At 47.8% G+C, this 17,825-nt stretch overlaps 2 protein-coding genes across 3 annotated transcripts in view; both read right to left on the reverse strand.

Annotated features, from left to right (window-relative positions):
• LOC128898288 (LIM zinc-binding domain-containing Nebulette) overlaps positions 1–17,825 on the reverse strand; it is a 343,259-nt gene that overhangs the window by 38,885 nt on the left and 286,549 nt on the right. The gene's annotated exons all lie outside the window — the stretch shown is intronic.
• The window catches only part of LOC104307956 (nebulette), a 94,252-nt gene continuing 80,175 nt past the window's right edge, over positions 3,749–17,825 (reverse strand). Inside the window, exons 17-19 of one of the 2 annotated variants that reach the window (XM_054171208.1) lie at positions 12,113–12,205; positions 4,327–4,419; positions 3,749–3,959 (exon numbers count right to left, since the gene is read on the reverse strand). In XM_054171208.1, the coding sequence (XP_054027183.1) occupies positions 3,816–3,959; positions 4,327–4,419; positions 12,113–12,205 (330 nt within the window). In that variant the 3' untranslated portion in view covers positions 3,749–3,815. Of the gene's footprint in view, positions 3,960–4,106; positions 4,420–12,112; positions 12,206–17,825 lie in introns of both variants that reach the window. The other variant, XR_008462793.1, reaches the window with a different exon arrangement.

Consider the following 17,825-nt stretch of genomic DNA (forward strand, 5'->3'; position numbering starts at 1 on the left):
CATTTGGAGGTCACTTCCAACCTGGGTGATTCTGTGATTAAATAAAAAAATGAAATCCACTGAGCAGATGAAGCTGTTGGATTCATTTGCCACAAAATCTAAATGGAGAAGCACATCCTTGTTACGGCCCTGGAGCGACTGCAACCAAAAGATTCAAACCACTTGCCGAGCTGATATTGTCTTGATTCTTCTTGACTCTCTCCATCTCAGGAGTGATGCTCACAGCAGTAGCTTTGCCAAGCTGCTCTCTGTAGTGAACCTATTGTTGAACAGAACCAAATGGCACAGACTCCATCAGCTAAAGCAACACCACGTTGCATTACATTAAACTGTCTGATTGGAAAGGTCATCCAGGAAACAGCTGAAAAGCTGAAATGCATTTGAGGTTTATTAAAGCTTAGAAATCTTGATTTTTGTAGCATAACCTTGAATACTTGCTGTACAGTCCCCTTACCAATGCATTTGTGTGGATATATAAAGATATATGCACACAACATCTTGACATTTCCCACACTGCTCTGTGGCAGTGTAGAGAAATGGATTTGGAACAGGGTAAGCCACCAATAATCCAGGCAAGCAAAAGCAACAAACAGTCATTTCAGCAATGCCCACTGGAAGTGTGCATTTGTCCTTATTCCATAAGGATACTCTCCACCTTCTAACCTTTACACATTATAGAGTCAAGAAATTGTTTCAGTTGGAAGATAGCTCTAAGATCATTGAGCCCAACCATCAACCCAACACCACCATGGCCATTAAACAACAAGCGCCCCATCCACAGGTTTCTTGAACACCTCCAGGGTTGGTGACTCCACCACCTCCCTGGGCAGCCTGGTCCAATCCCTGACCACTCTTGCAGCAAGTATTTTTTCCTTATCTGCAGCCTAAACCTCCCATGGCACAATTTCATGCCCTTTCCTCTTGTTCTATCACCTGATACGAGGGAGAAAAGATCAAACCCCACCTCACTCCAACCTTTTCATGGCAGTTGCAGAGAGCCAGAAACTCTCTCACACACACAATCAACCAGGTTGGAAGAGACCTCCATGATCTTCAAGTCCTCTTCTCCAAACTAAACAACCCCAGTTCCCTCAGCTGCTCCTCACCAGACCTCTCCACCAGCTTCATTGCCCTTCTCTGGACATACTCCAGCACCTCAATGTCTTTCCTGGAGTGAGGGCCCCAAAACTGAACCTAGGACTCAAGGGGCAGCCCCAGCAGTGCCAAGTACATATATTCAAAGGTGATAAGACACAGGGGATGCAATCAGCCAACTGCCAGCTGAATCCAATTGCTTGAATGCCACCATGTCTTTATTTAAATGTGCTGCAGGAATATCTTCTCTATTGCTTTTCACCATAATACACTTGTTGCAACAATGCATTAATCAAAAGCACACTAAAAGCAGGGTATCTAAAGAGGATAAAGGGCAGCATGTGGCATTGTCAGAACAACCAAGCCAGTGTTAAACCTTCTCCCAGATACTGGGAAGTCAGCTGTGGTACACATTGAGTAAATAATCAGAGATTCTTGCATGTCTTCATAGAACCACAGAATTGTTTTGGCTGGAAAAGCCCTTTAAGTACATCCAGTCTAACCATTCTCTAACTCTACCAAGGCTGGGGATAAACCATGGCCCTCAGCACCACATCTCTGCCTCTCTGCAAGACCTCCAGGGTTGGGGATTCAACCACCTCCCTGGGCAGCCTGTCCCAGTGCCTGAGAACCCTTTCAGGGACAAAGATTCTTCTAATCTCCAACCTAAACCTCCCCTGGGGCAACTTGAGGCCATTTCCTCTCATCCTATTGCTTCTTACTAGGGAGAAGAGACCAACCCCCACCTGGCTCTAAACTCCTTTCAGGGAGGTGTAGCAAGCCAGAAGGTCTCCCCTCAGCTTCCTTTTCTCCAGCCTAAACAGCCCCAGTTCTCTCAGCTGCTCCTCACAATACCTGAATTGATGCCAACCCACATAGTTTTATGTCAAACATTTCTATGCAAACCTTTTATTTATTCTATTTTTTCTTTAAATAAACTCTTGGGTTTATGTGATAAGGATAATTGTGCTGATAGAGGATTCAGCAGAGCACTCTGGCATTAACATATATATTGCTCAAGCAGCTGTCTTCCCACACAGCACAGTTTTGTTCTGTCCACATCAACATATTCCAGCTGAGAAGTTAACAACTTACAAAAATCATAGAATCACAAAATTGTTAGGGTTGGAAGGGACCTCAAGGATCATCTAGTTCCAACCCCCCCTGCTTGCCAATTGCCATTTGTAAAGGTAAATTCATTATGCAAGAAGTAACATTTCTAGAACAAATCTGAACTTAAAAGAATTTGTGCCCAAAGCTAATCCTGTGACCTGAAGGAGAACCTTGTTTTCCCAAGAGAATTTAATTTCCCAATGAAATCTGAAAAGCACAAAAATTGGTGACAGGTAAACCAATTATGTGAATGGGACAACGACACAAACCGGCTTGAATCACTTAGGGGACCAGGTTGGTTTGGAGGGTGTGCATTCAGGGGAGCTAGGTCACAGAATTGTCAGGGTTGGAAGGGACCTCAAGGCTCAGCCAGTTCCAAAACCCCTGCCATGGCCAGGGACACCTCACACTACAGCAGGTTGCTCACAGCCACATCCAGCCTGGCTGCAAACACCTCCAGGCAGGAGGCTTCCACCACCTCCCTGGGCAACCTGTGCCAGGCTCTCACCACCCTCATGGGGAACAACTTCTTCCTAACATCCAATCTGAATCTACTCATTTCTAGTTTTGCTCCATTCCCCCTAGTCCTAGGGACAGGGACTCCACCACCTACCTGGGCAGCACATTCCAGTGGCCAATCACTCTTTCTGGGAAGAACTTTCTCCTCACCTCCAGCCTAAACTTCCTAGTCCTACCTGACACCCTCAGAAGTCCCTCCCCAGCTTTATTGTAGGCCCTCTAAGATACTGGAATGCCACAATAAAGTCTCCTCAGAGTTTTCTCTTCTCCAGACTGAACAACCCCAACTCTCTCAGTCTGTCTCCATAGAGACATCAATATAAATCCAGCAATAAACAGCACACACTTAAGTAAGTAAAATGCTAACTCTAAATCAGGTGGCAGGTAACATCCCAGGGAAACACTGCAGCTCTTTGTAGCCCTGTGAAATGCAGCTGCTGGTGGTGGCTCCCAGTGAGGACAACGGGCTCCCAGTGAGCTCTCAAAGACTCATTAATGAGGCACAGCTCCAGCAATGCAGGAAGGCAGCAATGTACTCCAAAAGCCTTCACCTTCTTCCCTGTGCTCCTCCAGGGGGGTTGTGGAGTCTCCCTCTCTGGAGATATTCAAAACCTGCCTGGATGTGTTCCTGTGTGACCTGCTCTAGGTGCTCCTGCTCTGGCAGGAGGGTTGGACTGGATGAGCTTTGGAGGTCACTTCCAAGCCCTAGCATTCTGTGATTCTGTGACTTTCTATGGTTATGGCAGCCAGTAAACACTGAAGGTTACTGAAGGAACCAGAAAGAGACAGAAAAGAGGAGCTGGGACTTGAGTGCACTTGCAGCCATCTCTTACAAAGCAAAGTTTTAAAAGGATATTATCTTAATAAACAGGAATAAATAAACAAATATATGTCAAATTTTCCTGCAATTATTGCAGAGAGTAATAATTGCAAACATTGCAGCCACATCTTCAGCTCACCTGCCATTTCCCAACCCAAGCCATGGCTTTTCACCACTGCTTCCTAAAAGAGGGTTTTCAAGTAACTCTATCACTGAGCCCACACCTAACTAAAGAAAAGGCTCAGCTGCTGGAGGCAGAGCTTTGTACTCATCCTGTACACCCAAATACTTCAGAAAGGATTAAACAAGAGCAACTTCCCATGCTGACATTCTCTTGATTCCTCTTGACTCTTTCCATCTCTGGGGTGCTGCTCACTGGCGTGGCTTTGCAGAGCTGTTCTTTGTACTGAACCTAGCAGACATGGCAGAAGGTATCACACAAAAGCTTCAGAGGAACAGAGATCCAGCAGTGTGTTAGAAACCATTAAACTGTCAGTGCTTTGGGAGAGAAAACACCATGCCTTCACAAACATCCTTCCACACTCTGTTTGACACTCACCTTCCTGCAGGTCTTCTATGTCAGACAAGGACAACTGAGACTTCAACAGGAATACTTCACTCTCCTTATGTTAACCAAAGTGCAAGACTAAGGGGTTATCACTTATTAGTCTTGGTGGACAAACAGGGGCTAGCACAAAGCACCACAGACATATTCAGTGAGGAGCAAACACACAGAGCACAGCAGAGAGAAATGTGCAAGCAGGGAAAACGAGGCACACATTGCTAATATTCTTCTGGTTTTCCTTGACTCTCCTCAGTTCAGGTGGATCAGAAATAGTTGTGGCTTGGTGAATTTCTTCCTTGTATTTGATCTGCACAATAAACATCACAAAATGTTATCAATTTTAAGATGCAGGCACTAAAACACAGCAAACTGTTTGTGTTCTCTCTCCCTTTACACACTGCACAGCTAGACCAAACTTATCAACATCATTGACCTGAAAATCATAGAATCACAGAATCAGTAAGGTTGAAAAATACCTCAGAGATCATCAAGTCCAACCTATTGCCTAATACCTAACACCTCCTGACAACTAAACCATGGCTCCCAGTGCCACATCCAAGCCTTTTTGAACACCTCCAGGGATGGGGACTCCACCACTTCCCTGGGCAGCACATCCCAGTGGCCAATCTCTCTTTCTGGGAAGAACTTTCTCCTCACCTCCAGCCTAAACTTCCCCTGGTGCAGCTTGAGACTGTGTCCTCTTGTTCTGGTGCTGGGTGCCTGGGAGAATATTTCTGACACAGGCTGCTAGAGTCTAGTTTGCTACATCACAGAAGACAGAGCATACAGCAAGCCCAGTATATTTAACTTACACACATGGGATTGTGGCTATCCTCATGATAGTTGAGATGCTTCAGGTACTCCTTGGAGATCTGAATCCCTGGCAATGACTTGGCCTTCCTATTATCCTGCTATGGAGTCTCTACCAGTCCATTCCAGAAACCAATCATTTCACAGATGTGTTATTAAAGGGTGGATAACTTCTAAGTCTCATTCAAGTTCTCAAGAAACACCACAGACCCATCAGGCAGAATGCAGATGTTTGGCTGGATCACAGAACTGTAGAATGGCAGGGGTTGGAAGGCAGCTCTGAAGGTCATTGAATCCATCCCCCCTGTCACAGCAGCAGCACAGAGGACATAGTCCCAAGTGGTGCCAGGGGAAGTTTAGGCTCAAGGTGAGGAGAAAGTTCTTCCCAGAGAGAGTTGTTAGCCATTGGAATGTGCTGCCCAGAGAGGTGGTGGAGTCCCCATCCCTGGAGGTGTTCAAGAGGGGACTGGATGTGGCACTTGGTGCCATGGTCTAGTGGTCATGAGGTCTTGGGTGACAGGTTGGACTTGATGATCTTTGAGGTCTTTTCCAACCTTATTGATTCTATGATCACCCAGAGCAGGTCACACAAGAACACATCCAGGCAGGTCATGAAAGTCTCCAGAGAAGGAGACTCCACAACCTCTCTGGGCAGGGCTCCAGCACCCTCACACCAAAGTTTCTCCTCGTGTTGAGATGGCATTTCTTGAGCTTTGGTTTGTATTCATTGCCCCTTGGTCTATCACAGGACACCATCAAAAAGAGACTGGCCCCTTCTTGATACATCTTGATGATGTCTTTGAAAATGCCATCAGATACTTGCTGCTGCTTTCCTAAAATCATAGAATGGCTTGAGTTGGAAGGGACTTTAAAAACCATCTAGTTCAAATACCCTGTCCTGGGCAGGGACACCTTCCACTAGCCCAGGTTGCTCAAGGCCCCATCCAACCTGGCCTTGAACATTTCCAGGCATGGAGCCTCCACAACTGCTCTGGGCAATGTGTTCCAGTGCCTCACCAGCCTCCCAAGGAACAATTTCTTCCTGATGTCTAATCTGGGATTGCCCACATATATTAATTCAGTATCTTTTCTGTGCAACTAGGAAAAAAGGACTTGTGAGAAGTGTTATTTTAACTGGGGAGCATAGGAAATCAGCAGCTAATCTGGCTATGGGTAACTTTAAAGCCCTGAGGATTACACAGCACCTGCATTCACCTGAGAATTCCCAGTGAAGTGCAGTTTAATGGGAAACCAGAACAGGCCTGCCTCTGTGGCAAAACATAAGGTCAGACACTTTGAGGACAAATCATCAGCTCTAAACACAGGAACTTAAATTCAGCTTCTTGATTTTGAATATTGAGTTGGTGACCTTAAACTCCCTCAGTTTAGGAAAGATGCTGAGATGCTGGAAAGTGTCCAGAGAAGGGCAACAAGGCTGGGGAGGGGTCTGGAGCACAGCCCTGTGAGGAGAGGCTGAGGGAGCTGGGGTTGCTTAGCCTGGAGAAGAGGAGGCTCAGGGGAGACCTTCTTGCTGTCCACAACTCCCTGAAGGGAGGTTGTAGCCAGGTGGATGTTGGTCTCTTCGCCCAGGCAAGCAGCACCTGAACAAGAAGGCACAGTCTCAAGCTGTGCCAGGGGAAATTTAGGCTGGAGGTGAGGAGAAAGTTCTTCCCAGAAAGAGAGATTGGTGATGAGAATGTGCTGCCCAGGGAGGTGGTGGAGTCACCATCACTGAAGGTGTTTAAGAAGAGCCTGGATGAGGCACTTGATGCCATGGTTTAGTTGATTAGATGGTGTTGGGTGATAGGTTGGACTGGATGATCTCAAAGGTCTTTTCCAACCTGGTTAATTCTATTCTATTCTACTCTAGTCTAGTCTGTTCTGTTCTATTTTATTCTAATAATACTGCCTCCTGAAGGTACCTCTTGGGAAGAAATTTCATAGAACCACAGAATGGTTTTGGTTAGAAAAGACATTGAAGATCATGGAGCCAATCTTTACCAGGGCTAGTGCTAACCCATGTCCCTCAGCACCACATCTCTGCCTCTTTGAAACACCTCCAGGGATGGGGATTCAACCACCTCCCTGGGCAGCCTGTGCCAGTGGTTGGGAACACTTTCAGGGAAGAAGTTTCTTCTAATGTCCAACATCCCACAGGGCAGCTTGAGGCCATTTCCTCTTGTCCTATCACTTCCTACTAGGGAGAGGAGACCAACCCCCACATTGTGCTCCAGCCCTTTGCTCATCCTCGTGGCCCTTCTCTGGAAACCTTCCAGCACCTCCAGATCCTTCCTGTAATAGAGGCTCCAGAACTGGACACAGTGCTCCAGGTGGGGTCTCACCAAAGCAGAGTGGAGGGGGAGAATCATGTCCCTTGACCTGCTGGCTATGCTGACAGTGCTGACATGCTGACAGTGAGGGAGGGATGAGTCTTAACAACCTTGGGTTGTGTCTCAGCTCTTCTGGAAGGCAACACCTATGCACAGGAGCACATCACTGCCCCTCTTTCCCCACATTTGGGGTGTCCACATCAGCCAAGCCCTTCTGTGCTCTCAGTTCCTTACATCTGGCTTCCTGTTTTTTCCCCCCAATCCACTGCACCAAATGTCCCTGAGTAATTTGCAACTTCTCCAAGACTTAGGTACTTCTGCCAAAGTTTTCAAGAACACAGACAAAACAACTTGTTTGGCTTTGGCTTTGGCTTTTTCCCCTCCAAACTCTCAAAGCTTGGAACCTGCTTTGGCTGAAGTGTAGAAATAAATAAACCAGCCCAAAGCAGTGATCAGGAATGGATGGAAAATTTTAGTCCAGGCAGTTTAGGACTGGCAGAAGCACTAAAACATTTTGGGGGGTGGGGAGGGAAGTGTTTTTAAAATAGAGACTATTAGGGAAGCTTAAGAACTGGCAGTGCTGTTGGTCTTTAAAATGCTTCAAAATGTCCATTGCTGGAGTTTTAGTCAGCTTCATGGTGTTGACTGCCTAAACATAAGCCAGCAGTGTGCCCAGGTGGCCAAGAAGGCCAATGGCATCCTGGCCTGCATTAGGAATAGTGTGGCCAGCAGGAGCAGGGAAGTCATTGTGCCCCTGGACTCTGCACTGGTTAGGCCACACCTTGACTCCTGTGTCCAGTTCTGGGCCCCTCAGTTTTAGAAGGACATTGAGACACTTGAAGGTGTCCAGAGAAGGGCAAGGAGGCTGGGGAGGGGTCTGGAGCACAGCCCTGTGAGGAGAGGCTGAGGGAGCTGGGGCTGATTAGCCTGGAGAAGAGGAGGCTCAGGGGAGACCTTATTGCTCTCTACAACTACCTGAAGGGAGGTTGTAGCCAGATGGGGGTTGGTCTCTTCTCTCTGGCACCCAGCACCAGAACAAGAGGACACAGTCTCAAGCTGTGCCAGGGGAGGTTTAGGCTGGAGGTGAGGAGAAAGTTCTTCACTGAGCGAGTCGTTCGTCATTGGGATGTGCTGCCCAGGGAGGTGGTGGAGTCCCCATCCCTGGAGGTGTTCAAGAGGGGATTGGATGTGGCACTCGGTGCCATGGTCTAGTCATGAGGTCTGTGGTGACAGGTTGGACTTGATGATCTTTGAGGTCTCTTCCAACCTTGGTGATACTGTGATGCTGTGATCACAGGCATTCCCTCATGCATTTCACACAAACAAACCCACAGTTAGAATATTCTCTTGTCTGTCCCTCACTATTAACTTCTGGGTTTTTTTAACTTTTTAATCCTTAGTTGATTTGAAACTTCTCCATTTAGATTCATTTACAATCCATGGGCCTGATGTTAAGCTTTTAAAGTTCTGTGAGGTCTTGACTCCCAACTGTTTAAGAAGCTGCTTCTTCCAAACCAGGTATCACAATAGGTGAGGAGAGCTCAGCTCCCTTGGCTGCCACCACCTTGTTTTTTAGGCTTTGAAAACAGACTGTTCTGATCTTGGTCTCCAATGTGCCATCTGGAAGTAGATGATCACTTTCTGAACATGATGCAATGGACTTTCAGGCCACAAAAATGAGCCAAGAGCTGGAGCACCTCTCCTAGGATGAAAGCCTGTGAGAGAGCTGGAGTTGTTCAGCCTGGTGAAGAGAAGGCTCCAGGGGGAGCCTTGTTGTGGCCCTGTGTATTTGAAGGGGTGCCATAAGATGGGGACAAACTTTGCATCAGGGTCTAGTGCTACAGAGCAAGGGGTGATGGTTTTAAAGCAAAGGAGGGAAGATTTAGACTAGATACAAGGAAGACTTTTTTACAGCAAGGGTCCAGGTTGCCCAGAGAGGTGGTAGAAGTCCTAACCTGGAGACATGCCAGGTCAGGTTGTTTGGGGCTCTGAGCAACCTGATCGAGTTGAAGATTTCACAGATTGCATCAAGATGGAAGGGACCCTCAAAGGTCATCATGTCCAACCCCACTGCAGTCAGCAGGGACACCTCTAACTAGATCAGGCTGCCCAGAGCCACACTGAGTCTGAATGTCTCCAGGGACAGGTCCTCAGCAACATCCTTGGGCAACCTGTTCCAGTATTCACTGCAAAGAACTTTCTCCTGATGTCCAACCTAAATCTGCTCTGCTCCAGGTTCAAACTACTGCCTCTCATCCTATCCCTCCAAGCCCTCCTAAACAGTCCCTCCCCAGCCTTCCTGTAGGTCCCCTTCAGGTATTGAAATGTAGCTCTAAGGTCTCCCTGGAGCCTTCCCTTCTCCAGGATGAACAATCCCAATTGTTTCAGCCTGTCCCCATAGGAGAGGTGCTCCAGCCCTCTGATCATCTTTGTGGCCCTTCTCTGCATCCATTCCAGCAGGTCCAAGTCTCTCTTGTGTTGGGGGCCCTACAGCTGGACACAGGACTCCAGGTACTCTGTGCAGTGGGGGTGGATAAAACAACCTTTAAAGGCCCTTCCAACCCAAACCATCCTTCGGCTGCGACTTTTTGTCACTTTTGCACAGTTCCTGTTGCTGTGGTTTGGTGTTCTGGGGGTTTCTTGCACTGCAGATGTGCTTCACATACCACTGTTTCATCTAGCTCAGCAAATAGTTTTGTAGCTGTCCTAAGTCCTTCTGGCTAAATTCAGAGAGATGTGTAAAATGTTTCAACGTAATGGAGTCGAAATTGGTGCAATTTACCCTCCCTTTGGGACTCCTGTGAATTACACAACATAATTTCCCTCTTACTGACAGATAATTTAAAACTTTCTTGCACATTGCCTTTAAATTTCACATTCTACACTTTCAATAACTATCACACAGGACTTAAGCAATCTCAAGTGCACTCCGTGTAATAAAATAGCTCTTGTGAAATATTAGCTCTCCACCCAGACCAGCAAGGTGATGGTCATGCTACTTACATCATACCCCTAAAGAACTCCTGCACTTCCTCTTTCTCTTGACACACTTTTGTTCAAGTGTGTTTAGAATCATAGAATTGTCAGGGCTGGAAGGGACCTCAAGGCTCAGCCAGTTCCAACCCCCCTGCCATGGCCAGGGACACCTCACACTACAGCAGGTTGCTCACAGCCACATCCAGCCTGGCTGCAAACACCTCCAGGCAGGAGGCTTCCACCACCTCCCTGGGCAACCTGTGCCAGGCTCTCACCACCCTCATGGGGAACAACTTCCTCTTAACATCCAATCTGAATCTACCCATTTCTGGTTTTGCTCCATTGCCCCCAGTCCTATCACTCCCAGACAGCCTAAAAAGTCCCTTCCCAGCTTTCTTGTATGCCCCTTCAGATACTGGAACACTACAATTAGGTGTCCTCAGAGCCTCCTCTAAACTGAACAACCCCAAGTCCCCCAGGCTGTCCTCCTAGGAGAGGTGTTCCAGCCCTCTGCTCATCCTCATGGCCTTTCTCTGGACACCTTCCAGCACCTCCAGATCCTTCCTGTAATAGGGGTCCAGAACTTGGCTCAGGACTCCAGGTGGGGTCTCACCAGAGTGGAGTAGCATAGTAGGACAAGTGTCAACAGACCAAACCAGAACACGAGGTTTCACTTAAACATAAGGAAAATCTTTGGTGTGAGGGTGCTGGAGCCCTGGAGCAGGCTGCCCAGGGAGGTTGTGGAATCTTCTTCTCTGAAGACTTTCAAAACTCACCTGGATGTGTTCCCCTGAGACCTGATCTAGGTGACTCTGCTTCAGCAAGGCTGTTGGACTGGATGGTCCCTGCATGTCCATTCCAACTCTCACCGTGCCAGGAGTCTGTGATTTCCTTTCTTTGTGATATGATATTTTTCTGAATTGCTAATTACAGTGACAGTTCAGTCTGCCAAATCAGGAACTATATTGCATCTTACTTACTCTTGAAAGACAAAAGCAATGTACCCTGGGGGCCAAGAAGGCCAATGGGATCCTGGGGTGCATTCAGAGGAGTGTGTCCAGCAGAGCCAGGGAGGTTCTCCTCCCCCTCTACTCTGCCCTGCTGAGACCTCACCTGGAATATTGCATCCAGTTCTGGGCTCCCCAGTTCAGGAGGGACAGGGATCTGCTGGAGAGAGTCCAAGGGAGGGCTACAAGGATACTGAAGGGACTGCAGCACTGCCTGGGGAGGAGAGGCTGACAGCCCTGGGGCTGTTTAGTTTGGAGAGAAGAAGGCTGAGAGGGATCTGATCAATGTCCATCAATATCTGAGGGCTGGGGGTCAGGAAGGAAGGGACAGGGACAGCCTCTGCTCACTTGTGCCCTGGGATAGGACAAGAGGCAACAGATGGAAACTCCAGCACAGGAGGTTCCACCTCAATGTGAGGAAGAACTTCTTCACTGTGAGGGTCCCAGAGCCCTGGAGCAGGCTGCGCAGAGAGGTTGTGGAGCCTCCTTCTCTGGAGCCTGTCTGGATGTGTTCCTGTGTGACCTGTGCTGGATTCTCTGGTCCTGCTCTGGCAGCGGAGTTAGACTGGAAGATCTCCAGAGGTCCCTTCCAACCACTAAGATCCTGTAACCCTGTGAAAGGTCTGTCCTCAAACACTTAGTTCACAGTTTTTCCTGGGTTTCATGATACTCAAATTCGATGCTTCCGCTTTGAGAACCAAAGGACTTACAACTGAGTGCAGCTCAAAGCCTAGTAGGAGGGAGTTCTACATCCAAAAGCCAGTGCAGTAGTATTTGAATGAGAAGTGTGATATGAAAATGTGGAAGTTTTGGTCCAAAAGACAGACACCCAAATGTGAGCACACAGATCAGAACAATTTGTGTGAGGAGCTCTTACCGAACTAATATTCTGTTGATTTTTCTTCACTCTTTCAATCTCTGGAGTCTCTCTCACAGCTGTGCCAGCTCCTACTTCCTTCTTGTAAAACACCTTCATTTCCCCAAAAGACACACAAAAAAAAGAAAGTAATTATGGTACTGGTTAGCAGTGCAAGTCCAAGGCCTCCTGAAAGGGCTGGGCCATTTTCCAAGCTCCAGCTTGGCCTGATAATAAATCTTGGGAAGAAAGCAAATGCTTTAATTTCTCCATTCATCAGACCAACAACTCAAGTATCATTCTCCTTGTATTCAACTCCAGCCCAGGTAAACTTAGCATCCTTTAGATTGGCCTCAAACATTTGTGGATGTGGGGAGGCCTGTGGATGTGGTCTACCTGGACTTCAGCAAGGCCTTTGACACCGTCCCCCACAGCAAACTGCTGGCCAAGCTGTCAGCCCCTGGCTTGGACAGCAGCTCTCTGAGCTGGGTTAGGAACTGGCTGGAGGCTGAGCCCAGAGAGTGGTGGTGAATGGTGCCACAGCCAGCTGGCAGCCAGGCACCAGTGGTGTGCCCCAGGGATCAGTGCTGGGCCCCAGCCTCTTTAATATCTTCATTGATGATCTGGATGAGGAGATTGAGTCAGTCATCAGCAAATTTGCAGATTACACCAAGTTGGGAGCAGATGTTGGTCAGTGAGAGGGCAGAAGGGCTCTGCAGAGGGACCTCAACCCACTGGACAGCTGGGCAGAGGCCAACAGGATGACATTCAACAAGTCCCAGTGCCAGGGGCTGCACTTTGGCCACAGCAACCCCAGGCAGAGCTACAGGCTGGGGTCAGAGTGGCTGAGAGCTGCCAAACAGAGAGGGACCTGGGGGTGCTGATTGACAGCTGCCTAAACATGAGCCAGCAGTGTGCCCAGGTGGCCAAGAAGGCCAATGGCATCCTGGCCTGCATTAGGAATAGTGTGGCCAGCAGGAGCAGGGAAGTCATTGTGCCCCTGAACTCTGCCCTGGTTAGGCCACACTTTGAGTGCTGTGTCCAGTTCTGGGCCCCTCAGTTTAAGAAGGACATTGAGAGACTTGAAGGTGTCCAGAGAAGGGCAACAAGGCTGGGAAGAGGCCTCGAGCACAGCCCTGTGAGGAGAGGCTGAGGGAGCTGGGGTTGCTTAGCCTGGAGAAGAGGAGGCTCAGGGGAGACCTCACTGCCCTCATTACCTGAAGGGAGGTTGTAGCCAGGTGGGGGTTGGTCTCTTCTCCCAGGCAAGCAGCACCAGAACAAGAGGACACAGTCTCAAGCTGTGCCAGGGGAGGTTTTGACTGGATGTTAGGAAGAAGTTCTTCCCAGAAAGAGAGATTGTCCACTGGAATGTGCTGCCCAGGGAGGTGGTGGAGTCACCATCACTGGAGGTGCTTAGGAAGAGACTGGATGAGGTGCTTGGTGCCATGGTTTAGTTGATTAGATGGTGTTGGGTGATAGGTTGGACTTGATGATCTCAAAGGTCTCTTCCAACCTGGTTAATTCTGTTCTATTCTATTCATAAAAATAAATCTTTATCACTTGACATTTTTGCTTTTCTTAAAACAAGATTTAATTTCCCCCCCCCCTCCAATCAATAAACCTTAAATAACAACACATCATCCTTGATGTATTTCTCCTATTTCCCTGAAGTCCTCTGTAACCAGTAGCCAGCACTGCTAAATATTCTAGAGGGGAGTGAATTATTTATGCCCATAACTCATTTTCTTACATATTCAGAAAACCTTCCCCAATTCAGGATTTTCTTTTCCCAGGTGAGAATTTATGAATAAGAACTTGGAAATTCTTCTGCACCAGTATTTCAGGGCTAAGGAGAAAGATTTACATAGTGGCCTGAACTAAAATGCACTTTTCTCCTCCAGCAGGGAGGGAGTGGTGAAAAATGTGGGAGCAGGGAATTTTTCTATGAAAGAGATGACTGTGCAGTAAATATCCCATTGTAAATCACCTGCCAAATGAGCCAGGGAGCTAAAAGCAGCACTGATCTTATCTGCAGAGCTAGCCACTTTTTTTTTCCCTTGTCCCTTAAGGCAGGAAAATACTTGAGACAAAATCCAGAAATCAGAAGCCTATTAGAGGTCATTAATTTATTCTGTTTATATTGCAGCTGCTCCCAGCTAGATCTTAACTTAGTGAAAAAAGTTACTCACTTTTTTGTGGTAGTTTTAGGCTCTGCCTTTCAAACTTTTTCACAGATCTTGAGCAGAAAAGTAGTAAAATGTAAATAAATCACTACTGGGTGTGATGATCTGGATGAGGGGATTGAGACTATCATCAGTAAATTTGCAGATGGCACCAAGCTGGGGGCAGGAGTTGATCTGTTAGAGGGTAGGAGAGCTCTGCAGAGGGACCTTGCCAGGCTGGACAGATGAGCAGAGTCCAAGGGCATGAGATTAAACACATCTAAGTTCTACACATTGGCCACAGCAACAACAGGCAGTGCTACAGGCTGGGGTCAGAGTGGCTGGAGAACAGCCAGGAAGAAAGGGACCTGGGGGTAGTGGTTGATAGCAGGCTGAACATGAGCCAGCAGTGTGCCCAGGTGGCCAAGAAGGCCAATGGCATCCTGGCCTGGATCAGGAAGAGTGTGGCCAGCAGGAGCAGGGAAGTCATTCTGCCCTGTGCTCAGCACTGGTTAGGTCACACCTTGAGTCCTGTGTCCAGTTCTGGGCCCCCCAGTTTAGGAAAGATGTTGAGCTGCTGGAAGGTGTCCAGAGAAGGGCAACAAAGCTGGGGAGGGGTCTGGAGCACAGCCCTCTGAGGAGAGGCTGAGGGAGCTGGGGTTGCTTAGCCTGGAGAAGAGGAGGCTCAGGGGAGACCTTCTTGCTGTCCACAACTACCTGAAAGGAGGCTGTAGCCAGGTGGGGGTTGGTCTCTTCTCCCAGGCAGCCAGCACCAGAACAAGAGGACACAGTCTCAAGCTGTGCCAGGGGAGGTTTTGACTGGATGTTAGGTAGAAATTCTTCCAGAAAGAGAGATTGGCCATTGGGATGTGCTGCCCAGGGAGGTGGTGGAGTCACCATCCCTGGAGGTGTTTAGGAAGGGCCTGGATGAGGCACTTGGTGCCATGGTTTAGTTGATGGTGTTGGGTGATAGGTTGGACTTGATGATCTCAAAGGTGTCTTCCAACCTGGTTTATTCTATTCTATTCTAAAAGGAAAACAAAGATAATTCTAGACAATTTCATTGGAGAGTTATCTACTATAAGACTGGTTGTACCAGAACAATCTTCCCTTTTCTCATCTCTTCTCTTCTTGCTTCATTGCTCTGGAGAGAATACTAACCTGCTTCTGCCTGACCTTGGCTGCATTGTTTTAAGTCTAACAGCACCTTTCCTCTGCTCTTTTCTCCCTTTTGGACTGCAGGGGGGGAAGGGGCAGAGAGACAGCTTCCTTGATCTCTTAACCAGGGGGCTTCTCAGGTTGTTTGTTCATTGTACATATGTGTACATATTGTAACTCCTGGATATTTGGTACATATTCATTGCATTCCATTGTAGACTGTAGTTTGCTTGTAAATACAGCCTTCATTTGCTTCCAACTGAGCTGGTCTGGCAAAGTTAATGTTGGGGGGGGGGAGGAATTTCAACCCAACACACCTTTATAGTCTAAATTGCAAAGACTGCTGAAAGACTAAATTACAGACCCAAAAAAGAAGACTGATAATTCAGTCACCAGCTCTAAAGTGCTTCCCTACACTTGGAGGATCCAGTTCAGAAGCAGAAAAAGCATAGTCACAAAATAAAGCAAACACAAATCACCTCCAAGACAAAATATTGTTGTTTCACATTATCTGGCATGCCACCAAAGAGGAGAGTTGTCAGGCCTGGCACTGAAAGCACAGGGCTGACTGCAGGGCTGAAAGGGGTTCAGGTGGGTCAAAGACTTGTCAGGGCTTAATTGATTTGTGGAAGGTTATTATGGGCCTGGTATCAACTGTTAGTGAGTCCAAACTGCCTCTATGAGGACTCAGTCAAAAGCTATCCAAGACTGGAGCAGAGAGCAAAGCAGGTTACAAAAGACTTTAAAGCTCATTGAGTCCAACCATTCTCTAACTACCAAGGCTGGGGCTAAGCCATGGCCCTCAGCACCACATCTCTGCCTCTTTGAAACACCTCCAAGGATGGGGATTCGACCACCCCCATGGGCAGCCTGTTCCAGTGCCTGAGAACCCTTTCAGGGAAGAAATTTCTTCTAATCTCCAACCTAAACCTCTCCTGGGGCAACTTGAGGCCATTTCCTCTCGACCCATCACTTGTTACTAGGGAGAAGAGACCAACCCCCACCTGGGTCCAGCCTCCTTTCAGGGAGGTGTAGAGAGGGACAAAGATTCTTCTAATCTCCAACCTAAACCTTCCCTGGGGCAACTTGAGGCCATTTCCTCTCATCCTATTGCTTGTTACTAGGGAGAAGAGACCAACCCCCACCTGGCTCTAAACTCCTTTCAGGGAGGTGTAGCGAGCCAGAAGGTCTCCCCTCAGCTTCCTTTTCTCCAGCCTAAACAGCCCCAGTTCTCTCAGCTGCTCCTCACAATACCAGAATTGATGCCAACCCACATAGTTTTATGTCAAACATTTCTATGCAAACCTTTTATTTATTGTATTTTTCTTTAAATAGAACATAGAATAGAAGAGCTTAGGTTAGAAGGGACCTTAGAGATCATCTACTCCAACCTCCCTGCCATGGTCAGGGACTGCTCGCAAATAGACTCAGCTGCTCAAGGCCTCATCCAACCCAGCCCTGAACACCCCCAGGGAGGAGGCACCCAAAAACTCCCTGGGCAGCCTTCTCCACCCTTGTAACAAAGAACTTCTTCCTAAAATCCACTCTAAACCCACTCTCCATTAGCTTAAAACCACTCTGCCTTGGCCTGTTGCTGGACACCCTTATGGAAAGTCCCTCTCCAGCCTTCCAGTAGGATCCCTTCAGGTATTGGAAGGCAGCTCTAAGGTCTTAAATAAGGTAGACAGACCTTTTTCAAGACCAAAAATGACATAACTAATGCCAAGGTGCTATGACAATACTATCTATTGCATTCTTAATGTAAAAGTTTGGTTTTGAAAGCCATTCTATGCCACCATGTTCACTCAGTACCCCCTGAAGACCAGTTAGCCCACCTAACTGCATGCATATTCTGCCATAGCTCACATTACATTACAATACATAAACTCTTGGGCTTATGTGATAAGGATAACTGTGCTGATACAGGATTCTGCAGAGCACTCTGGCATTAACATATATACTGTTCAAGCAGCAGGGAGGTGTAGAGAGCCAGGTGGCCTCCCCCTCAGCCTCCTGATGCTAACTTGGATCCCTTCTGTTACACAGCTTCAGTGCAGCATGTCAGGGTGGCAGCAACATTAGCCTTGCTGCTAAACACTGCCATGCTGTGCAGCACAGCACCATTCAAAGCCAAGAGGCCACAGAGGACAAGAAACAAAACTGGGACCAGTGGGCCTGTCAAAGCTCCTGTGAAAAAGATGTAGCTCTCAGCTGCTCTCAGCTGAAGGAGCAGGGAATGGCTGGAAGATGCCACAGGAAAGATGGCTTCCTAGAGCAGCTTCAGAGGCTTTCCTTATCTCTTCTTATTCCCCTAGTGAAGCTGGAATGATGTGGAATAGCTGCAGGTTAACATATCAGAGGGGCACAGGGAAGATGGCTTCCTAGAGCAGCTTCAGAGGCTTTCCTTATCTCTT

This window comes from Dryobates pubescens, chromosome 21, assembly GCF_014839835.1.
Source record: "Dryobates pubescens isolate bDryPub1 chromosome 21, bDryPub1.pri, whole genome shotgun sequence".
NCBI classification, from domain to species: domain Eukaryota; kingdom Metazoa; phylum Chordata; class Aves; order Piciformes; family Picidae; genus Dryobates; species Dryobates pubescens.